This window comes from Somniosus microcephalus, chromosome 2, assembly GCF_052327205.1.
Source record: "Somniosus microcephalus isolate GS21.2 chromosome 2, FLI_Smic_1.0, whole genome shotgun sequence".
NCBI classification, from domain to species: Eukaryota; Metazoa; Chordata; class Chondrichthyes; order Squaliformes; family Somniosidae; genus Somniosus; species Somniosus microcephalus.
The window spans coordinates 74,907,680-74,934,398 of NC_140988.1; the positions used below are offsets into that span (position 1 = coordinate 74,907,680).

The 26,719-nt window shown below is 45.9% G+C and overlaps 1 protein-coding gene across 5 annotated transcripts in view; it reads left to right on the forward strand.

Moving 5' to 3' along the window:
• glrbb (glycine receptor, beta b) overlaps window positions 1-26,719 on the forward strand; it is a 291,220-nt gene that overhangs the window by 102,408 nt on the left and 162,093 nt on the right. For all 5 annotated transcript variants that reach the window (XM_086010500.1, XM_086010490.1, XM_086010459.1 and 2 more), the window contains exons 5-6: window positions 15,488-15,717; window positions 15,831-15,913. In XM_086010500.1, the coding sequence (XP_085866626.1) occupies window positions 15,488-15,717; window positions 15,831-15,913 (313 nt within the window). The remainder of the gene's footprint in view (window positions 1-15,487; window positions 15,718-15,830; window positions 15,914-26,719) is intronic.

Here is a 26,719-nt window from a genome sequence, read left to right on the forward strand (position 1 = left end):
CCTCATTTTTAGGTACACCTGGTACTGCTAGTATTTGAACCCATGTGTTTCACTTAATCCACTTTGAGTGACTATCTACAAGTACCAGGAAATAATAATTTGCTTTCTTACAGAAGTCTACATGTACTCTCTGAAAAGGTCTACCTGGCCATGTCTGGGATTGTAGTGGAGTTTTGGGTGGTTTGTTTCTGCAATTTTGGCAAACGCTGCATTTGCTGACAAGTGATTCAAGATCACTGTCCAATCCAGGCCAGTAAACAAAGCTTCTTGCAATTGATTTCGTACTGACGATCCCTGGATGTTCAGTATGAAGTTCGAACAGAATTCTATCTCTCAAAGAAGTAAGCACCTCCACTCTGTTTCTCCACTTATTACTGTTGCGTTTGCAAAGATAATCCAGAGACCGTAAGCAGAGTTCAGTTCATGTTGCTTTTTTAATGGCTGCCACACACACACACTTCCAGGCCAAAGCAATCGAATACCTATACACAATACAATGATAACAGCACTATCAAACTCCATGTGCTCAGGCCAAGGCAATCGAATAACAATTACAACCTTGCTCACAGGACCATTTAGCACTACGCTTATGGAATGGTTTCAATTCTGTGTCCATACACTGATCGGTCCATCCATTAAAGGTGCTTTCATACACTCTTTTCAGTACTGAGTCCTTTTGAGTCTCATCTGCAATCTCAGTTGCATTCACGGGAAAGTCTTTGTCAACTGCACCTAAAAATCTCACCTTCACTCCCAACACATGGGTCCTCATGTGACAACCTGGACAAGACATCTGCGATTGTGTTTTGCTTTGAAGTGCGATATTCAATATTGTGACAACAACACTGCCCAACATTGCATTCTTGATGTGGCCATTGCAGGGATGGCAGATTTGGGCCCCAATATTGCCAGGAGCGGTTTGTGATCAGTTATCGGGGTAAACTTTTTGCTGACCAGGAATTGTTGGAATGTCTTGATTCTAAATGCTATGGTGAGCGCTTCCTTTTCAATTTGCGCGTAGTTTCTTTCGCACTTTGTGAGGGTTCGCGATGCGAACACGATTGGTTTCTCTTGGTCGTCATCCATTATGTGGCATATGACAGCTCCCACACCATAGCTGGAAGCATTACAAGTTAACTTGTGCACTACGACACAGTGTATAAGCTTAAGTAGAGCATCGCGAGAGAGACTTCTCTTACAAGCGTTGTAAGCTTCCTGTTATGCTTTCATCCACTTCCACTGAACATCCTTCTTGAGTAAGAAACGTGCGTAGTACTGGACCACTCCAAGGAAAGATCTTAACTCTGACACGTTCTGTGGCTTTGGAGCATTGATGACAGCATCAACCTTTTCCTTCACTGGTTGCAAGCCATTTGCATCAACTTTCAAACCAAGGCACATAACCTCGGGCTGCACAAAAGCACATTTGCTCTTTTTCAATTTGGCATTGTGGTAATTCAACCTTTGAAGCACTATATCTAACACTTCTAGATTTTCTTCCTCGCTGCTTGTTGCAATCAGCACATCGTCCTGATTGCATAAGCAAATTGGATCTCCTTGTAAAATCTTATCCATCGTAGCCTGGAAGATTTTGGGGGTGGACTTTACACCATACGGCAGCTTGGTGTATGAGTACAGTCCCTTGTGTGTGTTGATGGTGAGATACTGTTAATCCTCTTTGTCAACATTCAGCTGAGCGTAAGCGTGCGACAAGTCAAGCTTGGAGAAAACCTTTGACCCAGAGAGTGCTGCATACAAATCTTGCGATGTAGGTAACGGGTACTGCTCATCGTCAACTGCTTGGTTGATAGTAACTTTGAAGTCACCGCACAAGCGTACAGTTTTGTCTGCTTTGGGCACTACCACAATCAGGGTAGCCCATTCACTTTTGTCAGTTTTTACTAGCACTCCATTCTCTCTGAGCTTCGCTAGCTCTTCTTCCACCTGACTTTTCAATGCATAGGGGACCGGCCTTGCCTTACAATAGACAGGCTTCGCATTGGACTTGATGCGGATATTCGCGTCATACCCAGTGATGCCCTCTTAACTGTCTGTGAACATGTTTTCACACTTGTTCAGCATTGTGTCGAGTTGCTTCTTTGAAGCATCTACACTGCAGATGTTTTTCCAGTCGAGTTTTAACTTTCTCAACCAATCCTTGCCCATGAGGGTTGGCCTGTTGTTGTAGCTCGCTATAATAATAGGTAGCTTTACTGACTGGCCATTGTGTTGAACTGTACATTCCGTTTGTCCATATGTTTCTAGGATTTCTCCAGAGTAGTTTTTTAACTCTACGGTTCTCTTGTAAGTGGTATTTGATTAAACTTACTCTAATAAGTGTCCTTACTCATGACAGAGCTGTCTGCCGCCGTGTCGATACACATATCAATATATTGCTCATTGATCAAAAGTTTTGTACGGAAGTCTTTCTCACGACTGCTAGGGTTGCCGCCAGTGGTATGGACACTGTAGATGCCAAGTTCTTCAACATCCGGTGTGTTCACTTCAATATTGTGAACTCCTCCCTTTTGTTGTCGCTGCTTTTCATTGCCCTAGAATAGTTCTTACTTCCTGCTTTAGATCTAACCCTGCAAGCTGTTGAAATATGGCCTTGCTTCTGACAGTGTAAACACTTGCATTTCTGTATTGGCAGGACTGTGGTGAGTGATTTCCATTGCAGTGATGACAATTCACTGAGCTGCTGTCACCGACATGGTTTTGACCCAGTCTCACAGCTTTAGGTTCGGCAGTGGCTTTGTGACTGTAATCCTCAGCTGCACTAGTCACTTGAGTTGGATCGAGCTCCCTAGCATTCTTAGATGCCATCTCCATAGATAGGGCAATTTTGCATGCTATGTGAAACATTAGGTTTGGAGTGTTCAGTAGCTTGTATTGTGCGCGCTCATCCACCAGTCAGCACACAAACTTATCTCGCAATGCACAATCCAAAAATGTGCCGAAGGTACAATGCAAAGACAGGTTCTTTTAAATTTAAATAAAGGAAACTACGACGGTATGAGGCGTGAGTAGGCTAGGATGAATTGGGGAACGTTACTTAAAGGGTTGATGGTGGATAGGCAATGGCAAACATTTAAAGATCGCATGGATGAACTACAGAATTTGTTCATCCCTGTTTGGCATAAAAATAAATCAAAAAATGTGACTCAACCGTGGCTAACAAGGGAAATTAGGGATAGCATAAGATCCAAGGAGAGGACATATAAATTGGCAAGAAAAAGCAGCAAACCTGAGGATTGGGAGCAGTTTAGGATTCAGCAAAGGAGGACAAAGGGATTAATTAAGAGGGGGAAAATAAAATATGAGAGTAAGCTTGCAGGGAACATAAAAACTGACTGTAAAAGCTTTTATAGATATGTGAAGAGAAAAAGATTGGTGAAGTCAAGCGTAGGTCCCTTGCAGTCAGAATCAGGGGAATTTATAATGGGGAACAAAGAAATGGCAGACCAATTAAATACATACTTTGGTTCTGTCTTCACAAAGGAGGGCACAAATAAACTTCCAGAGATGTCAGGGAACATAGGGTCTAATGAGAGGGAGGAATTGAATGAAATCAGTATTTGTAGGGAAATGGTGTTCGGGAAATTGACAGCATTGAAGGCCGATAAATCCCCAGGGCCTGATAATCTATATCCTAGGGTATTTAAGGAAGTGGCCCTAGAAATAGTAGATGCATTGCTGGTCATCTTCCAAAATTCTATAGACTCTGGAATAGTTCCCATGGATTGGAGGGTAGCTAATGTAACACTACTATTTAAAAAAGGCGGTAGAGAGAAAATGGGGAATTATAGACAGGTAAGCCTGACATCGGTAGTGGGGAAAATGCTAGAGTCCATTATAAAAGATTTAATAGTAGAGCATTTGGAAAACAGTGACAGGATAGGACAAAGTCAGCATGGATTTACAAAAGTTAAATCATGCTTGACTAATCTGGAATTTTTTGAGGATGTAACTGGTAGAATAAATAAGAGAGAACCAGTGGATATTTGGACTTTCAGAAGGCTTTCGATAAGGTCCCGCATAAGAGATTGGCGTGCAAAGTTAAAGCACATGGGATTGGGGGTAAGGTACTGACTTGGATAGAGAACTGGTTGGCAGACAGGAAGCAAAGAGTTGGAATAAACGGGTCTTTTTCCGAGTGGCAGGCAGTGATCGGTGCTAGGACCCCAGCCATTCAAAATATATATTAATGACCTAGACGAGGGAACTAGATGTAATATCTTCAAGTTTGCAGACGACACAAAGCTGGGTGGGCGTGTGTGCTGTGAGGAGGATGCAGAGAAACTCCAGTATGATTTGGACAGGTTGGGTGATTGGGCAGATGCAGTATAATGTGGATAAATGTGAAGTTATCCACTTTGGTGGCAAAAACAGGAAGACAGATTATTATCTTAACAGCAATAGATTGGGAAAAAGGGAAGTGCAACGAGACCTGGGTGGCCTTGTGCACCAGTTGCTGAAGGTAAGCATGCAGGTGCAGCAGGTGGTTAAGAAGGCAAATGGTATGTTGGCCTTCATAGCGAGAGGATTCGAGTACAGGAGCAAGGATGTCTTGTTGCAGTTGTACAGGGCCTTGGTGAGACCACACCGAGTATTGTGTGCAGTTTTGGTCACCTTATCTGAGGAAAGATGTTCTTGCCATGGAGGGAGTGCAGCGAAGATTCACCAGACTGATACCTGGGATGGCAGGAATGACTTATGAAGAGAGATTGGGTCGATTAGGCTTATATTCGCTAGAGTTTAGAAGAATGAGAGGGGATCTCATTGAAACTTGTAAAATTCTAACAGACAAACTAGATGCAGGAAGGATGTTCCTGATGGCGGGGGAGTCCAGAACCAGGGGTGACAGTCTAAGGATAAGGGGTAAACCATTTAGAACAGAGAGGAGGAGGAATTTCTTCACCCAGAGAGTGGTGAACCTGTGGAATTCTCTATCACAGAAGGCAGTTGAGGCCAACTTTTTAAATATATTCAAGAAGGAGTCAGATATATTTCTTAAGGCTAAAGGGATATGGGGAGAAAGCAGGGACAGGGTATCATGATCTCATTAAATGGTGGAATTGGCTCGAGGGGCCAAATGGCCTACTCCTGCTCCTAACTTCTATGTTTCTTAGTAGCTCGAATGTACTCACTGATGGTTTCACTGTTTTTGGTTTTTGGTACTAAACTTATAGCTCTCAGCTATTTCTAACGGCTTTTCATCGAAATGCTCTTCGAGTTTCTCAACAATGTCTTCAAACGACGAATCCTTCGCTTTCCCTGTCGTGAGTAGGTTTGTCAACGTTCTGTAGACATCTGGCTGATCTACGTCAGAAAAGTTGCTTTTTTCAGTTCACGAATTACTTTATTTTGAGCTTGAACATTCTCACCTGCATTTTCGGTCCTAAAAAACATCTCCATCTGCTCAATGTAAGAACTGAATGGTTCGCGAGCTTGGTCATACATGCCGAGGCTTCCGATGAATCCCGTAGGCGCGGCCATGATTGTCCCGATCCTGTCGAACAGTGACTCAGCACGCTACCTGTGTACCGGTGAGAATCCACACTGTTGTTGCTGTGTATACATACACGCGAAGGCGAAGCACAGACGATTCTGCACGAGCATTAACAGTAAAACATCACAAAAATTCAGTTTAGGTGCCACAAATTCACCTTAACTTTTCCACTCGAATGTTGAACACTGTGTCCTTCCATGTTCCCTAAAAATGACTTTGGGATCCCATTCTCGTCGCCAAAATGTAATATATGTGGGTAGAAGAAATGAAGGACAGAGTTGCTGGTGCTTGCTTTATAGGCCAGCATGAGCTGAGCATGCTCATACTAAACCATGTGATAGTACATTACAACCCTCAATAGCATAATTTTATGAAGAACCAATTCTGCTCAGTTCGATTTAGTTTTCGTGTCACGAATCATGAGGAAAAAATTCAGAAGTTACAGTTTTGGGCCTCAAATTTATTCAGGATATCTAGCGAGATAGCAGCGTAGTAATTGTGAAATGTCCAATTCAGAGCTGCCATTTGGGGCAGAATCTATAGCCTAGAAATTGGTCTGTGCTGGCTGTCAGTGCAAACCGGGCACAGGGAACATACCCTGTGCCAGAACAGGTAGGCCCCAGGCCCATCCGATAATGGACCTTGGGCCACGTTTCCATCAGACCAGCGAGCTGCAGATGCCTACTGGACGCCCCAGGCAGCTCGCTGGTGACGAAATTTCAAATTTGGGCCGCTGCGTCTAGGTCTTGGGGTGGCAGGGTGAGGGGGAGTGGGTAGCGATTGGGAGGGAGGGATGTGACGAGGGGTGGGAGCGATTGGGAGAGGGAAGGAGGCAGCGATCAGGAATCGGAAGGAGGCAGCAACTGAGAGAGGGAGCGAGGCAATTTTCGGGAAAGGGAAGGGGCAGCAATCAGGAGATGGAAGGAAGCAATCGGAAGGTAGCAGACTATAGTTTTAATGTGGAGCCAGGAGGATCAAATTTCTGTCTGATTTACTGAAATTTAGACTTATAATAAACATTTATATAGTAAAACTACATCAAGAGGAGACAGCTATGGTTCTCGAACGGTATAATTTTCAACAAATGGATAGAGAGTGTACAGTCAGCTGAAACTGACACAGTCACTTTGACTGAAGAGACATGGGGGCCAATTTCCATCCTCTTTGCTGGGCGGGAACAAGGCTGGTAGTATGGGGAAATTGCAGCGCAGCATTTACTGCCCTGTTTACATTGATGTCTGTATCTCCACCATTTTGGTTGGGGCCTTGAAATGGGTGCCCCAGACACCTGCTGGAAATGGGCAGGAGCCTCATTAGCTCAGGTAAATCAGGATTCTATAACGTCAATAAGACCCTGATGCAATTTTGAAGTACTAATGTGCTACGAATGTTCTGCCCATTGGTACTTGGCATTAAGTGGCCTAACCTTCAAGGCACCACTGCAGCTGCTCGAAAAATTCTAAAATCAGGTTTGTAAAATTTTTTTGTGTGATTAAGACCACCATTAAACTTTCTCCTGGCTACACAGAAAATGATTTTTCTGATTTTACAGGGCCCTTCCCTGTGACCCCTCCAATGTATCTGGACCAGCTGGGCTCCACAGTAGAGCTGCCAGATTTTTGGCCCCTTCTGATTAGTGAAGCATTCCAAATATGTAAGCATATGAAATTGATGGACCAACAAATCTTTTCCTGTCCATCAAGCCTGCGCCACACGCATGATGGCTGGAGCATTGTGATGAGGCACATCCCTCCACAGCCATGTCAAAGAAAAGAGAAAAAACCCAGGGCCAATAAGACAATAGATACTCTGGAAAATTACTCTCTGACACCTTAGGCGATCAAAAGCAATCCAGGAAATCACATGGAGCAAGTGTTATTTATAAAGACAACAGGGGTGATTTTCCCCAGACACTTTAGGTGCTGAAGAGCTTTCGAGGCGGCCAAGATGGGGTCTTGATCTGCAATCCTGGTTCAGCCATCTGTGCTGAATCCTTTCAACGCCTTCCCCATGAAAAACACAATAAAAAAAGTCCACCAATTCCAACACTACACAATTACCATATTCACTCTTTATCTAGAGCAAACACAAACAATGAAAACATGACATAACCAACATCACTGACAAATATTAAACTATTCACCCTGGTGCTTACCCTTATTGGCTATCCTGTAAGTGCCCTTGCCTACTCTGGTGCTTCAATGAAGTGCAACCCCAGTGGCAGCAGCACGTTGGGTAGCTGCTGAACTACCGAAGAGGGCAGTTCAAATGACCTCTCGGGACGCCCTCGCGAGGCAGTGGCTGTGATGGTCCTGCCTCAGACTGCATCATCTCAGTATGGGCTTGAGCAACCTAGGCCGCCTGCTTACAGGCAACTACAAGGGCAATGGTGGTGTGAGGGGGAAGGAGCAGGAATGATGCCATCCAGAGAGAGGCCAGTAAGTTCCTGCTCCACGATTCCCACGCCACTACCTCAGGGTGTCTGTTCAGCCCGCCCATTGATCTACTGGAGGACAGATCTATGGGCAGCTGAGACACTCTGCAAGCCTCTTTCAACTGAGGTGCCCACAGCCACCATGGCAGCTGCCTCAGCTTCCATTGCAGGAGTTTGCCACTCCATGGAAGCTGCGACCTCAATCATCAGATGCTGCATGATGTCGGGCTCCACAAATCACTGGCTGGAATTGACCAGCCTCTCCATGCTGGAGAGGATGGGTTCCAGGCCACAGGCCAAGCTGGAAGCAGACTCCTCCATCCCCCTAGCTGCGACCTGTAAGCTTTCAGGCAGGCTCCCCATTGCACCAAGTATTTGGTTTGTTAAACCCATCATGTTTCTTCTGAAGGTTGGCTCTGCAAGGTCCTCATTTGACTCCTCTACAGCAGAACTGGTATACAACCTTGCCTCCCTGGCACCTTTGGTGTCCCTTCCACCAGCGTGGCTGTTGCCCACTAGTGCCCGGTGCATCCCACTGTGAGGATCCATGTTCTAACCTAGCCTCTAAGTTACATGTGGTGCCAATCTGTGAGCAGGTGCCTGCAAGAGTGGTGGCGATTGACGCAGTACCTTCTTCTTCACTCTCCTCCTCCTCCTCTTCCTCCCAGGGGGGTGAGGTGGCTCTTGCTCCTGGGAGCCTGCGGTGATAAAGCTAGAAGAGTTAGGGTGCCGCATCTGTGGCCACTATAGGAGGATGTTTTTGATGAGACCATATGGAGCTTGTGAGTGAGGATAGGTTTTGGGGGATTAGGGATCAGGAATAGTTGTGGATATGTAAGGAAGCTGGAGTGGCCACATACCTGTAGGCGATCTGTCCCCTACTCCTCTTGTGGCCACAGTATCTGCCCCTCCCCTCCCGATCAGCGAGGAAAGGAGTGATATCGTGCTTCCTCTCCCCCGGTCAGGTCCTTCTGGCGCCTGTTATGTGCTATCTTTTCCTGGAAGACAAAGAATGGTGATTGTGAATGAGTGTATTGGCAAATGTGTTTGTGCGTGTGTGTGCTGCCTCATATGGTTGAAGAGCTGTGAGATGTGTCTGAGGCGTGAGTAGTGCCTGTGAAGGATGCAATAGTGTTGGTTGTGTGAATGTTAGTGTATAGTTAGTTGGATATTAAGAGAATCAAGGGATATGGGGTTAGTGCAGGAAAGTGGAGATGAGGTAGAAGATCAGCATGATCTTATTGAATGGCGGAGCAGGCTCGAGGGGCCGAATGGCCTACTCCTGCTATTTCTTATGTTCTTATGGTGGATGCAGTGTGTTGAGCTTGTGATGCTGGTGGTGGTGCAGTTATTGAGCAGTGTGTTTGTGAAATGGGATCTTACCATGACTGCTCCTGTCAAGTCATTAAATGTCATTACATTTCTTGCGACACTCGAGACACATCTTGGGGGCAGGGCTCCTGGCTATTGCTGCCTGGGTGATCTCCTCTCACATCAGCCGCATTGGCTGCCTCTGTGGCCTGCTACCTCACTGTGGGTACAGGACATCGCTCCTCTGGGCCTCCTCCACCAGGACCTCCAGTGCCGTGTCCAACAACCTGTGCACCCCTCCCTCAGTCACCGAGCTGTCCTGAAACATTCCGTTGTGTGTCAGGCAGTGCACACCACACCTTCAGTGGAAGTGGCTGTGTGGAGGCTACATATACCGCTCCAGAAAAATTGCATCTAATCACCTTCTCCTAGGTGGTCTGTATTCAATGGCTAAAGAGCCTCACTTACCCCTTACAATTTGGTGGGGGTTCCCCTGCACCCATTGGACGCAATGGTGTAAATCCAGTATTTACAGCTCACTGCTCACGGAGACTGTCTGGAGTGGGGACTGAACACAACCCCTTTGACTCAGGCAGGAATACTTCCACTGAGCCAGTGATCACTCCATCTGGATGTGAGTATCCTGCTGGATGTCAACCCAGTATTTGGAGACCATGGTGTGGATTTTCCCACAGAGTGGTATCAGGATGGCTGGTGGAGACGCCGGCTGACCACCCTTTAGTTCTGCTTAATTTTGAGGACTGGGACTCACTTGATTGGGTCCGAAGGGCTCCAGACCAAAACTGAGCAGGCAAGAGCAACCCACCGACTCCAGGCTGCCATAAAATTGTGTGGCCTGGCTGGCCTCCAGGCTGGAGGAGGAGGTGGTGTCGCTCTCTGGGAGGGGGCGCCGGAGTGGCAGTGGCCTAGGCTAGATTTGGGGGCTGAGAGGAAAACTTCTGCACAAAAATGAGGAGGTTCTCACTCTTCGGGCCCCGTTCGACCATATCGCCACCTGCTATCGATCAGAACTTGCATAGCCCACCGCCTGATTATGGGGGCCCACTCAAAACAGGCCCCAGTGAACATTGCTGCAATCACAACGGTAGCAGCAGTTTATTGACCCCATTTACAGGGTGTTATAAATCTCATCATAAAGAAACTACTCGTGAAATAACGCTGGACGGCCAGCTGGTGGCACCGTCCAAGGAGTATAAATACTCGGGCGTGGGCCCAGTTTGCCCAGGGACATTTTGTAAGACAGGGACTAGTGAAGTACAACTTGACCTCCATGTTCTGAAACAAGTTGATTAAAGCCTTGCTTTATACTCAAACCAAGTGCGTAGTGAGTTTTATTACGTCAATTTAATCAACTTGATATCGACTCCACGCTCAGTGATTTTGGGAAACAGCCAGCTACGACTTCAACTGCAGAAGGGAACTCCGGCGTAGAAATCAGTCCATCATGGACAAACTGCTCGGACCCGTCCATCTTGACCTGGACCCAAATTCACCTACAACTGCTAAGGTATGGAAACACTGGTATCGTACCTTCAGCAACTTCCTCGGTGTGTGGTGAGAATGTTCCTGATAAATTAGAGATACTTGCCAATTATGTATCTCCTCATGTATTTAACTATATCGAAGACTGTGTAGACTATGACTCCACTATCCTAATATTACAGCGACTATGTGCTAAGGCCCCAAACAAAATTTTTGCTCAGCGTCCATTGGCCACAACTCAACAACAACCCGGGGAATCACTTGACGAATTCCTTCAAAAGCTTCGCAGGCTCAGCAAGGATTGTAACCTTAAAGCTGTCTCAGCTGAGCAGTACCAGAAGGAGTTAATTCGCGATTCCTTTATTAATGGAATTACGTCTCCCTTCATACGCCAGTGTCTGTTGGAGAATAAAACCCTTGAGTTACAGGCTGCCTATGACCAGGCGTGTTCCCTGGATTAGCAAAGAGGAATGTAGATACCTATCTTTTACCTCGTGCACGGGCTGCTGCTATCACTATTAATGACTCCTTCGATAGGTCTTGGGTGGAAGCCCTCACTGATGATGACTCTAACCTAGCAGATGACAACCCTACCCTAGAAGCCTTCACTGATGACGACCCTGCCCTAGCGGCATCTTGGCAATCTGGAAGGAAGTGTTTCTTCTGTGGAGGTGCATTCCATTATAGGAAATGTTGTCCGGCTCGTAACGCAACCTGCAATCATTGCAGCAAGAAAGGTATGCCAGTCAAGAGCCCCTGTTAGTAAGAAAGGCCCCTTTTCTAAGGTATACCGGTCGAGAGCTCCTGTCAGTTTTGCAGCTACTATCTATAAAACTGCTCCTCCCCCAAGAGCTACTACTAAGGTTACAGCTGCTATCTATGAAACTGCTCCTCCCCCTAGAACCACTACTAAGGTTACAGCTGTCAAGGGTAAAACTGCCCCTCCTCCCATCACAGCTGTTTTTCCCCAAAGTCTGTCCCATGCAGCCACAAAGGTTTTGGTAAATGGTCACATTTTGAGCGCACTAATCGACTCATGCAGCTCTGACAGCTTCATTAGTGAGTGGGCTGTCAGTAAGTTAAAACTGCGTATTTACCCCTCGGACAGGGAAATTGCAATGGCTCTGACGACACTGACCACCAACTCTTCCGGCTTTTGTCTTGTCAACCTTATTCTCAATGGCTGCACTTATTTCTCCACCTGGCTTGGGGTGCTCAGGAACCTATGCAGTGATGTGCTCCTGGGACAGGATTTCCAGAAACAGCACAAAAGACTCACTTTCGAGTTTGGAGGGTCAAAGCCGGAGCTTACTATTTCCAAAGTACCATTTTGTGCGCTTTCGGCGGCTTCGCTCGACGAACCCTCCTTGCTTGCCAATCTTTCCCCCCGATGTAAGCCCATAGTCACTAAATCACAACGTTTCAGCCAAGATGATCGATCCTTTATCGAGGCAGAAATCTCTCGCCTTCTAGCTGACGGTATCATTGAGCCATGTTCATCTTCCTGGCGGGCTCAAGTCGTCGTTGTTAAAAATCCTCTGAAGCAACACAAGAAATGTGTTTGCATCAATTACTCACAAACTATTAACCAGTATACTGACCTGGATGTCTACCCACTGCCACGCATCCATGACATGGTCAATAACCTTGCCAACTACAAGGTATTTTCAACTTTTGATTTAAAGAGTGCATATCAGCAAGTACCGTTAAAGGACTCTGACAAAAAGAATACGGCCTTTGAGGCCAATGGTCGGTTTTACCAGTTTTGTCGCCTTCCATTTGGGGTCACCAACCTATTTCTCCACCCGTCTTTCAACGGGCAATGGATAGCCTAGTCAAACAGGAGAACTTAACGGACACTTTTCCATATCTGGATAATATCACCATTGCTGGTCATGATCAGAAGGAGCATGATGCCAATCTCCAGAAATGTTTTGACGTTCTCCATCGTCGCAACTTAACCTTAAATGAGTCTAAATCTGTGAAATCAGTACCATCAGTCAACATCCTTGGCTACTGGGTGGGCAGCGGTGTCCTCAAACCAGATCCGGAGCGACTTCATCCACTTCAGGAGCTCCCTCCCCCTACGAATCTCAGCTCTCTTCGTCGGGCACTCGGCATGTTCGCCTATTATGCGAAATGGATACCCCACTTCTCCGACAAGATCCAGCCCCTGCTTCACGCAAAGTCATTTCCATTGGAGGCAACGGCTATTTCAGCTTTCAACCTCGTCAAGCGACAACTGGAAAAAGCCACGCTTCGTTCCATTGATGAAAATCTTCCTTTCGTGGTCAAGTGCGATGCATCAGATGTGGCAATCTCTGCTACCTTGAATCAAGATGGTCGACCCATTGCATTTCTGTCCAGAACTTTGCAGGGTAGCGAGCTCCATTATCCTCCTGTCGAGAAGGAGGCTATGGCCATCATCGAAGCTGTACGTAAATGGAGTCATTTTCTCGCTCGTCGCCATTTCACACTTATAACCGATTAGCGCTCCGTGGCCTTTATGCTGGATAACCGGAAACGCACTAAGATCAAGAATAACAAAATACAACTCTGGAGGATGGAATTGGCCACCTTTGGATACACCATGCATTATCGACCCGGCAAAGAGAATGTGGCCCCAGATACCCTCACGCGGGCATTCTGCTCTTCTATGTCAACTTCGACTCTTGTGGATCTTCATACTGACTTATGCCATCCTGGCGTTACCCGTATGTTGCACTTTGTGCGATCTAAAAATCTCCCATTTTCTACGGAAGATGTGAAAAGAACATGCTCCTCCTGTAGAATTTGTGTGGAATTTAAACAGCAATTCTTCCATCCATTGGATGGCTCGCTCATACAGGCTATGCAGCCTATGCAGCGACTCAGCATTGACTTTAAAGGGCCATTGCCTTCCTCAACATTCAACACCTACTTACTTACTATGGTGGACGAATATTCACGCTTTCCCCTTTCCCAATATGCTTACTTCCACAGTGATCAAATGCCTTGATCAAGTCTTTTCCCTTTGCGGTACGGCCAATTTCATCCGCTCTGATCGGGGTCCCTCCTTCATGTCAAGCGAACTCAAAAGTTACCTCTCCCAATGGGGAATTGCCACAAGTAAAACGACACCGTACCATCCCATTGGTAACGGACAGGTTGAGAGATACAACGCTATCATTTGGAACGCAGTTCATCTTGCACTGGGGTCACGCAACCTACCAGACCAGCAGTGGGAAACTATACTCCCTGATGTGTTGCATTCCATCAGGTCTCTTCTTTCTACGTCCACCAATGTCACACCTCCCGAGTGATTCTTCAGCTTCCCGTGTTGCTCCACTCATGGGACGTCCCTACCGTCATGGTTGGCAGCTCCCGGCCCCGTGCTTCTCCGAAGATTCGTCCGATCGTCTAAAAACGATCCCCTCGTCGATGAGATAGAACTCACGGACGTCAATCCCACGTATGCGCACGTGTGGTACCCTGATAGCCAGGAGTCCACCGCTTCGCTCCGGGACCTGGCTCCTTGTCCATCCGGTTCCACGGACTCAACTGATACAGGGACCCACGGTGATGATGCCGACACTCTGCGCTCCCTCGAAGATGACACCCTACCTGGGATCTACTGGCTGCCCCACTGGATCCACTCAGGGAGCTGAGCGCTCCCCGTGGGATGGCCACCTGAGGCCAGGATGCCGGTCAATCCCCGGCTATTAAACAGGATGAAGCCAGCTCTACGCCTGTGGGGACCCGCACCCAGTGTCACGATCTCCCCAGCCTCCCTCAGGTTGATCAGGGCAACACGGGCCCTGTCGATCCACCGGTACAGATCAAGCAGCCCAGGGACCAAGACACGGTCTGGGGAGACGTGCCTTCTAGCCATAAACAAAGATCTAAAAGACTGCGGCTATTCGTGGTCCGCCTAATCTGTTAAGAGGAAGTCGTCGGACTTCCAAATCTTTTAGGCAGGAAGAATGTTATAAATCTCATCATCATCAAGAAACTACTCATGAAATAACGCTGGACGGCCAGCTGGTGGCGCCGTCCAAGGAGTATAAATACTCGGGTGTGGGCCCAGCTTGCCCAGGGACATTTTGTAAGACAGGAACTAGTGAAGTACAACTAGACCTCCATGTTCTGGAACAAGTTGATTAAAGCCTTGCTTTATACTCAAACCAAGTGTGTAGTGAGTTTTATTACGTCACAGGGTATTACTGCCACATTTCTAAGAGGCAGAAGGGGCAAAAAATTCAACCTCATATTCTAGTCTCCACTTACCTGGACTGTCTGGAGTGGGGCTCAAACCCTTCTCACGCAAAGGCAGGAATGCTACCACTAAGTCAAAGGCTCACTTCATAAAATAATCATTGAACAGGACTTTTTAAAATAAGAGCATTCAGTTTACACAGAGTAACACTGAATGTCAACAGAATTCAATGTTAGATATTTGTCATTCTGATGCAGCCAGTAGATACCATTCATCTGTAAGATTATCATCTAAATGGACGCAAGTATTATTCTCTATAAATAAAAATAGTTAACATTTCTGATTAGTTCCAGTGAGAGGTCCTACATTAACCTATCCTTCTCTTTCAGATGTTGATAAATCTGATGTGTTATTTCCAGCATTTTATTTTTTATTTCAGATTTGGAGCGTCACAGCTTTTCTTTTTAAATTCTCTATAATTGTTGTATTTTTCACACAAAACTGACCTGACCTTCAGCTTCTGTTTTGACAGGACTATAGGATCAATATCTTCCTTAGACAAAAATGGAATGATCCTCGACTCAAACTGCCAACTGATTTTAAAGGTTCAGATGCGTTGACTGTGGACCCAACAATGTTCAAATGCTTATGGAAACCGGATTTATTTTTTGCAAATGAAAAGAATGCAAATTTCCATGATGTAACACAAGATAACATCCTGCTCTTCATATTCCGGAATGGTGATGTGCTACTCAGCATGAGGTGAGATAAAAACTTACGACTACTAAAGAAGACACTGAATACATTTGATGAAAGCTCTCTGTTTTTATAACTATCAAAAGTGGGTAATGTTTTCCCTCTCTTTCATATTTCAGGTTGTCAATAACTCTTTCATGCCCACTTGATTTGAGTCTGTTTCCCATGGATACGCAGCGCTGCAAGATTCAACTGGAAAGCTGTATGTTTCTTGAATATTTACACTAAGATAGATGCATAGACAGATGAGTGTTGTTGAGATTGTTAATTTACAGACAGTTGCTGTTTGTACAAAGTTAGCTGAACTATTTATTTGACGCCAAGTTTAAAAAATTTTTTTTTTTTTAAATGCTTTTCGTGTCTCAGGGAAGGGTAAATTTCAGCCAGAAGGGACAATTTTCACTCTCGGCACGGGCATTAAACTGCAGCCGTGGATCGGTCGCTTTCAATGGAACTGAAAATTGGTCAGGGCGTAAAATGGTGGCTGATCCGCAGCACGAATTGACCGCTTGTGCTGAAAAGTGAAAATTACCCCCAGCGTTCCTGATGCAGATCAGCTTAGTGATCCCGGCTGGAAAAAAAGCATGTGTGAATGTCAGATGAGGACCAAATTAGGCTTGGCTGTGGTTACCCTGCCAGAAGTCACCATTTAGACTCGCACATAAGGAATGGCCACTTGGGCAAGGTAGCGGAGGGCTGCAGGCACTCTTGGAATTGTATCCCAGCAAAAAAGGGGGAAATTTGGGAGATTTTTTTTGTTGAAAATCTCAACCAGAACAAAAGAGCATAAGAAATAGGAGCATGAGTAAGCCATTTGGCCCTTTGAGCCTGCTCCGCCATTCAATAAAATCATGGCTGATTTTCTACCTCAATTCCACCTTCCCGCACTATCCACAAGTCCCTTGATTCCATTAATATCCGAGAATTTATCGATCTCCACCTTGAATATACTCAACGACTGAGCATCCACAGCCCTCGGATAGAGAATTCCAACAATTCACAACCTTTTGAGTGAAGAAATTTCTTCTCATCTCAGTCCTAAATGGCTGACCCCTTATTCTGAGACTGTGACTCCCTAGTTCTAGACTCCCCAGCCAGGGGAAACATCCTCCCAGCATTTACACTGTCAAGCCCTGTAAGAATTTGATACGTTTCAATGAGATCACCTCTCATTCTTCTAAATTCTATGGAATATAGGCTTAGTCTCCTCAATCTCTCTTCAGAGGACAATCATCCCATCCCAGGAATCAGTCTGGTGAACTCTGGTGAAATTTGTTGCACTCCCTCCTTAGGTAAGGAGACCAAGATTGTACACAGTACTCCAGGTGTGGTCTCCCTAAGACCCTATATAATTACAGTAAGCCTCCTTTACTCTCACACTCCAATCCTTTTGTAATAAAGGCTAACATACCATTTGCTTTCCTAATTGCTTGCTGTACCTGCACGTTAACTTTCAGTGATTCGTGTACAAGGACACCCAAGTCCCACTGAATATATTCTGCTTTTCTATTTTTCCTAATAAAGTGGATAACTTTACATTTCTCCACTTTATATTCCATCTGCCATGTTCTTGCCCACTCACTTAACCTGTCTATATCCCTTTTCAGCCTCGTTGCATCCTCCTCACAACTTACTTTCCCAGCTAGCTTTGTATCATCAGCAAACCTGGATACATTACACTCAGTCCTCTCATCTAAGTCATTGACATAAATTGTAAATAGCTGAAGTTCAAGCACTGATCCTTGCGGCACTCCACCAGACTGCCAACTGGAACATGATCCGTTTATCCCTACTCTCTGTTTTTTGTTCGTTAACCAATCCTCTATCCATGCTAACATATTACCCCCAGCCCCATGAGCCCTTATCTTGCATAACAACCTTTTATGTGGCACCTTATTGAATGCCTTTTGGAAATCCAAATATACTACATCTATTGGTTCCCCTTTATCTACCCTGCTAGTTACATCCTCAAAAAACTCTAATATATTTGTTAAACACAAGTTCCCTTTCATAAAATCATTTTGACTCTGCCTAATCATATTATGATTTTCTAAGTGCCCTGTTACCACTTCCTTAGTAATGGATTCTACTATTTACCTGATGACTGATGTCCGTCTAACAGGCCTGTTGTTCCCTGTTTTCTCTCTTCCCTCCTTTCTTGAATAGCAGGGTTACATTTGCTACCTTCCAATCCACTGGGACCGTTCTAGAATTAGGGAATTTTGGAAGATCAAAACCAATGCATCCACTGTCTCTGCAGCTACCTCTTTTAGAATCCTAGGATGTAGGCCATCAGGTCCAGGGGATTTGTCGGCTTTTAGTTCCATTAGTTTCGCCAGTACTTTTCTCTACTGATATTATTGACTTTAGGTTCCTCACTCTTATTAGCCCCTTGGTTCCCCTCTATTTTTGTTATGCTTTTTGTGTCTTCTTACGTGAAGACAGATACAAATTGCCATTTCCTTATTCCCCATTATAATTTCTTCTGTCTCTGCCTGTAAGGGACCCACATTTACTTTTGCTAATCTCTTCCATTTTACATACCTATAGAAGCTTTTACAATCTGTTTTTATGCCTCTTGCTAGTTTACTCACTCATTCTATTTTCTTCCCCTTTATCAATTTCTTGGTCCTCCTTTGCTGAATTCTAAAATCCTCCCAATCCTCAGGTTTACTATTTTTGGCAATGTTAAAAGCCTCTTTCCTTAATCTAATACTATCTTTAACTTTTCTTGTTAGCCATGGTCAGACCATTTTCCCGTGGGGTTTTTATTTCTTAAGCGAATGTATATTTGTTGTGAATTATGAATTATTTCTTTAAATGTTTTCCATTGCTTATCTACCATCATATCTGTTAACCTAGTTTCCCAACCTATCTTAGCCAACTCACCTCTCATACCTATCAAGTTTGCTTTGTTCAGGTTTAAGAACCTAGTTTCAGACTTAACTAAATCACTCTCAAGCTCAATCTAAAATTCTATCATATTATGATCACTGCACCCTAGAGGCTCCTTTACTACAAGGTTATTAATTAACCCTGTCTCATTGCACAATACTAGATCTAAAATAGCTATTTCCCTAGTTGGTTCTTCAACATACTGATTTAGAAAACTGCCTTGAATGCATTCCATGAACTCATCCTCTGTACTATTATTGCAAATTTGGTTTGCCCAGTCTATATGAAAATTATAGTCCCCCATGATTACTGTATTACGCTTGTTACATGCACCTCTAATTTCCTGATTTATACTGTGTCAGACACTACAACTATTTTTAGTGGGCCTATAAATTGCTCTCACCAGAGTTTTCTGCCCCTTGTTGTTTCTGAGCGCCACCCAAAGTGATTCTACATCTAGCTTTTCCGAGCTAAGATCCTTTCTCCCTACTGTCTTTATCCCATCCTTTATTATCAGGGCTACAACGCCCCCCCCCCACCCCATCTCCTTTTGCATTCTGCCTATCTCTTCTAAAATTCAAGTATTCCAGAATATTTAGTTCCCAACCTTGGTCACTCTGCAACCATGTCTCCATAATGGCTATTAAATCAAACCTATTTACTTCTATGTGTGCTAATAATTTATCTATTTTGTTGCGCATGCTTTGCACATTCAGATATAGTGGGCAGGATTTTCATTGGGCCGTGGAGGCGGGATTGGAGGCGTGTGGGGGGTTAAAATCCCGAAATCGGGGGTCCCGACACCATCCCGCCCCCAACCCGCCTCCATGCCAGTTTCAAAGGAGGCGGATACCTGCCCCGCACTGGGACCCGCCTCCCCGAGGCGGGCAGGGGATTAGTGCCAATGAACTGCCTGTTAACAGGTAGTTAACAGGCAGTTTTTAGCCTAATCCCTATTTTTAAGGTTGAAGTGTGGGATTCCCGACGGTTCCAAACCATGCCAAGTTAGAGGAGGCGGACAGTCGGGATGAAGAGCTTGGAGGGGTCGAGATGTCTGGTGTTCAGGTGAGTGATGGTGCATGAGTGCAAAGATAATGCATGTGTTTTGTGTGTGTAAAGTGTTTAAAGAAGTTTTACTTAGCTTTACTTACTTTTACAGCCTTCCTTCCTTCAGGTCTCGGGAGTCCCTCATCTCACCGGCACAGAAAGCAGAATGGCTGCGAGCTGTCAAAAATTGCAGGATTCAGCTTTCTGTTCCGGGGAGATCTCTAAATCATCCTGACAGGAAGGAATTAACTTGGAGTACAGATTGTCAGCGTTTGACAGCTTCAAACAGCTGTGAAACGCTGATATTTCATCTGTCAAAAGATGAAATGTCAATCTGTGACGTCACCTGTTGCCGGGTGGGCCTTAATTGGCCTGCTGAGCCCGCTGGGCGGGCTCAACAAGGTCAATCAAGTCAAAATCGTGTGGGTTGGTTAGAACTCGATGGAGGCGGGATTATAACCCTAAAAGTTGTAGTCCCGCCTCCAACCCGACGACTCAATGAAAATCCAGCCCAGTGACTTTATCTTTTAGCTTTTCTTCTATTTTTCCCTGATGTCACCTTAGTCACTGATGCCCTATTACCTTTGTTAAGCTCTCTGTCCCTCTCTGACCCACTCTGCTTATTTTTACCCAGATCGCTACTCTGCTCCACAGCCTTGACATTTCTCTTACTGCTTTTGAACTTAAATTACTGATGGTTATTTTAACAGATGAACATGATGGCCGGGATTTTACTCACCGCGGTGGGTCCGTGGCGGGCGATGTCGGTGGCGGGTCGCGGCCCCGCTGCTGGCGCCATCCTGCCGTCCAAAATGAATTTACGTTCATAGGGCTTGTTAAGCCTGCCCACCGCATTTCTCGGTCCAATTAGAGGAAGCGGGTCTGGTGACATCATTCATGACGCATCATCAGCCGGTTTCCTTAAAGGGACCATGGCCAACTTACTTTTGATGTTTGTGCTGTCAGTGTGTTATACAGCATTGAAGTTCTGCAAACAATGACAATGACTACACAGAGGTGCAGGGCTGCACCCAGGTACTCCCATGACTCCCTCCATATGTTTATCGAGGGAGTCAGAGCACACAGGGAGGTCCTCTTCCCATCTGATGGGCGGAAGAGAACTCCCCAGGAGACCAACACAGCCTGGTTGCACATTGCAGAATAGGTCACATGCAGGGATGTTATGAGGAGGACCTGGGTGCAGTGGTGCAAACTTTTCAATGTTCTCATTCGATCACAAAACTTTAGTACAAAGCCACACCCACCTTCATCCTGCTGTGCCTCTCATCACATCCCCATCACTCTGCCTTCTCTACCCTACTCATAAGAACATAAGAAATAGGAGCAGGAGTAGGCCATTGGGCCCTTCAAGCCTGCTCTGCCATTCAATGAGATCATGGCTGATCTTCTGCCTCAGCTCCATTCACCGGCCCTATCGCATATCCCTTGATGCCCTTACTAATCAGAAATCTATCGACTTCTGTGTTGAATATACCCAATGACTGAGCCTCCACAGCGCTCTGGGGTAGAGAATTCCAAAGATTCACCACCCTCTGTGTGAAGAAATTTCTTCTCATCTCAGTCCTGAATGGCCTACCCTTTATCCTGAGGCTGTGGCCCCTGGTTCTAGACTCCCCAGCTAAGGGAAACATTCTCCCAACATCCATCCTATCAAACCCTGTAATAGTTTTGTATGCTTCAATGAGATCCCCTCTCATTCTTCTGAATTCAAGAAAATATAGGCCTAGTTTACTCAATCTCTTCTCATAGGGCAGTCCCGCCATCCCAGAAATCAATCTCATGAACCTTCATTGCACTCCCTCTATGGCAAGTATATCCTTCCTTAGGTAAGACCACCAAAATTGTACACAGTACTCCAGATGTGGTCTCACCAAGGCCCTATATAATTGGAGTAAGACTTCTTTACTCAAGTACTCAAATCTCTTGTAATGAAGGCCAGCATACCATTTGCCTTCCTAATGGCTTGCTGCACCTGCACATTCACTTTGTGACTCATGTACAAGAACACCCAGGTCCCTTTGAGCATTTGCATTCCCCAATCTTTCACCATTTAGGAAATACTCTGCCTTTCTGTTTTTTCTACGAAAGTGGATAACTTCACATTTATCCACGTTATATTCCATCTGCCATGTTCTCGCCCACTCACTGAGCCTGTCAAGATCCCCTTGAAGCCTCTTCGCAACTGAAACTGCCACCTAGCTTTGTATCATCAGCAAATTTGGAAATATTACATTTAGTCCCCTCATCCAAATCATTGATATAGATTGTGAATAGCTGGGGCCCAAGCACCAATCCTTGCGGTATCCCACTAGTCACAGCCTGCCATCCTGAAAAAGACCCGTTTTTCCCTACTCTTTGTTTTCTGTCTGTTAATCAATTCTCAATCCATGCTAGTATATTACCCCCAATTCCATGTGCACATCCTTACTCACACCAATTTACCTTACACCTCCGCCCATCCCTCTATCTATATTATCACATCCCCATCTCACTAGCCACCCCTCACACTCGCCCTCATCCTAGTGCAATCATACCCACTAACAACACACAAGGGTGTTTTATGCAATGTTCATGTAAAGTTTCTGTTAATGTGGTGTCAAACATTGAAACCTTTATTTTCAACACTTTGCGTTCTTGGACAGATTTGTGTGCACCTTTGGAAGTGGCTTCGTGAGTTGTATGAATGGTGAGACATAACGGTACTCCCCGCAATGGTGGTGTGTGTGCAAGGAATGGCGTGGACATTCTAGGGATGCTTTATATTGTTGGTGTGGGGTGGTGCCAACCTGGCACAGCATGTGGCAGCCAGGGTGTGCAGCATCAAGTGAAGTAAATCTGGCCATGGTGAGGCCATCCCAGGCCTCCTAGACAGCATTGTGGATGCATGCTGATACCCTGTGTCCTGTGCAGCATCAGTTGATTGCAGAGAAGGTTTGTGTTGTTGTTGGTGCTGCTGGTGTTCCTGCTGCTGCTGCTATTGGAGCTCATCGTGGTCAGATTCAGATGACCAAGCTGAGACAGTATATAAATGTACCCATGTTGATGGAATAGATGGCAGGTGAAGCAGAGATCACAGAAGCCAGCTTTCAATGGTGAGAGAGGTTGTCCCAATGAGATGACACTGGATGGAGAGTTTGCTCCAAACAGCTGGAATACTGTGTGCAGTTCTGGTCGCCACACTATAGGAAGGATGTGATTGCTTTGGAGAGGGTGCAGAGGAGATTCACCAGGATGTTACCTGGGCTGGAGCGCTTCAGCTATGAAGAAAGACTGGACAGGCTGGGGTTGTTTTCCTTGGAGCAGAGAAGGCTGAGGGGGGACCTGATTGAGGTGTACAAAATTATGAGGGGCATAGATAGGGTAGATAGAAAGGAACTTTTTCCCTTAGTAGAGGGGTCAATAACAAGGGGGCATAGATTCAAGGTAAGGGGCAGGAGGTTTAGAAGGGATTTGAGGAAGAACCTTTTCGCCCAGAGGGTGGTTGGAATCTGGAACTCACTGCCTGAAAGGGTGGTAGAGGCAGGAACCCTCACAACATTCAAGAAGCATTTGGATGAGCACTTGAAATGCCATAGCATACAAGGCTATGGACCAAATGCTGGAAAATGGGATTAGATTAGACAGGGCTTGATGGCCGGCGCGGACGCGATGGGCCGAAGGGCCTCTTTCTGTACTGTATAACTCTATGACTCTAAACCTGCATAAAGCTGTCTTCCAAATGGAGTAAGCAACAGCTTCTGCGCTTGGAAAGTGAACAGGTGTAGAGATTAGGCCAATTAGTATCTTACCTCTAGTCCTTCAAATAATCAGGATCAACTGCAAACCAATATGCTGGGTATATTGTGTTTAATCAGAGTTTAAGATGGAATATAACATTAGTTATACAGCAAAAACATACGACCATGACAAGCAGCTGGTACCGGTCCTGATCAGACAGATGGCTGGCGTGTGTGAACACAGTTCTTCTGGCCTCTCTCCCTCTCGTCTATAACCTCAGTTGATGAGCATGGGATCACTCTCAAAAGAGCATTCGACCAACCCAACTTCTGCTTGGCTCTCTCCTCCACCGTCTGTGTTGGTAACCACTCAGGGTGTTACTTTTATTCTCCTTTTAGGGGTGGGCCTGAGGCCAAATTATTACCAAGACCATTTAACCTATAGATGTTCCCTATAAAGCCCTGTTCCTGGGACTAGGGACAGGGTCACTGGCAAGGCTTGGAAGCTAAGCAGAGCCAGGCCTGGTTAGTACCTGGAGGGGTGAGCATCAGGGAAGACCAGGTGGAGAAGGTCACAGAAGGAGCCCCGAGGAGGGGCGGTTGGTGATAAGGTCACGAAAGGAGCCCCGGGAGGGGTGGCTGGTGAGCAGGCCCGGGCGTTGGGCTGAAGATTGTCGGACAGGAGGAATGGTGGAAATGGAATGGCGGCGCGCACAGACGCAGCGGCTTTGCTTCTCCCAGGACGGTGCTATTTACGTTTAATGTTATTTGTACTGGACTCATGGGAGCTTGCAAGATCACATTTCGTTGTTCATGTACTTGTGCATTGTACAATGACAATAAAAGTTGAATTATTATGAATTATTATTATAAACCATATCACCCAATGGGGCATCAGGTTCTTTGTCTCGATTCTTGGATGAAAGCCCTCCCCAAAAAGAGGCCCCATGACCTTCTTAGATCCGTGATTCTGAGAGTATGATGTTTTTTCAATCACCACACGGATGCTGTAACTGAACAATCAACAGGTATTTACTGGAGCAGGGTAATCTCAAGACTGGGGTACAGAGGCATGCTCAAGGCTTATATACAGGTGTGGTCACTGCCAGTAATACAGTATACAGGAGCTGTAAAACTAGTTCTCTCTTAAAGGTACATACACTACAATTCCTCCCCTTTTAGATTAGTAGTACCCATAATATTCAAATAACAATTAACACTTTAACATGTACATTAAACAACAATAGTCCATTTATAGATTCAGTCTTTGGGGCGGCTTCCTGATCCTTTCGGGATAGCGCCTTTCCTGAGGTTCTTGTTCTTGGTGCGGAGGCAATTCTGGCCCCTTTTCATCGGTTAGTTCATCAGGTTCCACTGCTACTGGTTCGGAGGTAGATGCTACCGGTGTGTCGGGTTCATCCCCAGGTACGCAAGACATGGGGTTGAATCGTTCCTGTGACGCTAAGATCTGATCAATGTGGTGTCTCACAATGTTCTCCCCGACATCCACTGTGTACATTAATGGCCCCTGCTGTGTGAATATCGTTCCAGGTTGCCATTTCTCTGTTTGGTAGTCACGGGCCAAGACTGGTTGTCCTACATTGAAGCTCCTTGTCGGCTTCTCATTGATGTGCTGGAATTGTTTATCCTCAACATTTCTTCGCACATTTGGTCTAAGCAAGTCCAGACGAGGTCGCAACCTTCGGTTAAAGAACATCATGGCCGGGGTCTGGTTGGTAACTGCATGTGTCGCGTTTCGGTAGGCTAATAAGAAATTGTCCACCTTATGCTGTAGTGGAATTTCATCGTCACACATGGCTTTTATCGCCTTCTTAAAGGTTTGTACGAACCTCAGCCAATCCATTTGTGGCTGGATGATATGGGGCGGATGTGTAATGCCTTACCCCATTCCTTCTCATAAATTTTCGAAACTCTTCGGACACAAACTGTGGTCCATTATCAGAGCAAATCTGCTCTGGCAAGCCGTTTCTGGCAAATATGGTCCGTAGGACTGCAATCATTTTCTCTGTAGTGGTTGAGGACATTTTTATCACCTCAGGCCACTTCGAATGAGCATCCACTGCTATTAAGAACATTGCGTCCATGAATGGACCAGCAAAATCAATATGCACCCGTTGCCATGGAGAGGAGGGCCACTCCCATGGATGTAGAGGGGCATGCGGTGGTGCATTTTGGACCTTCTGGCATCCTGAGCAGCTCTTGGTTAGGTCTTCGATTTGTTGATCGATTCCTGGCCACCACACATAAGCCCGAGCAAGGCTTTTCATTTTCACTCCCCCCAGATGACCTTCATGTAGCTCATTTAGCACTCTCTCCCTTAACTTGGGTGGAATCACCACTCTGGATCCACACATCACTGTCCCCTGGCATACTGACAGCTGTTCTCTTCTGGGTGAGAATGCTGGCAACAGTGAGTCGCCATGTGTTGGCCATCCCCTCACCGTCAAATCATATACCCGAGACAGCGTCAGATCATTGCTCGCCTCCTTCTCTATATCCGCGTTCGTTACTGGCAATCGTTCAATTATTGACGAATAAAATATCTCGATAGGGTCCACTGCTGGTGCTTCCTCCACAGTAGGCAGTGGCAGGCGCGATAGCCCATCAGCGTTTCCATGCTGTTTCGTGCCTTTATATTCTATTTCATATTGATTCACCCCTAGAAACAGGGACCATCTTTGTAACCGTTGTGCAGTCATCACTGGAACGCCCTTCTTAGGATTAACATAGAAACATAGAAGATAGGAGCAGGAGTAGGCCATTCGGCGAGATCATGGCTGATCATCCAAACCCTAGCACCCGGTCCCTACACCGACAGCCATCCCACTCAAGCCCTATCCCCGTAACCCCACGTATTTAATCCCCCCTAACACTAAGGGTCAATTTTTATCATGGCCAATCAACCTAACCCGCACATCTTTGGACTGTGGGAGGAAACCGGAGCACCCGGAGGAAACCCACGCAAACACGGGGAGAATGTGCAAACTCCACAGAGACAGTCACCCGAGGCCGGATTTGAACCCGGGTCCCTGGCGCTGTGAGGCAACAGTGCTAACCACTATGCCACCGCGATGCCCTAAAGATGGAGACAATTGGTTGGTGGTCAGTCAGCAAGGTGAACTTCTGCCCATGCAGATAGTGGTTGATTTTTTTTTACTCCCCATACTAGGCTGAGGGCCTCCCTGTCAATCTGGGCGTAGTTGCGCTCGGCTGAGGTTAGTGACCGAGACGCAAAGGCTACTGGCCTCTCCAACCCGTCTGGGAATTTGTGCGACAGCACCACTCCAATACCATAGGGTGATGCATCA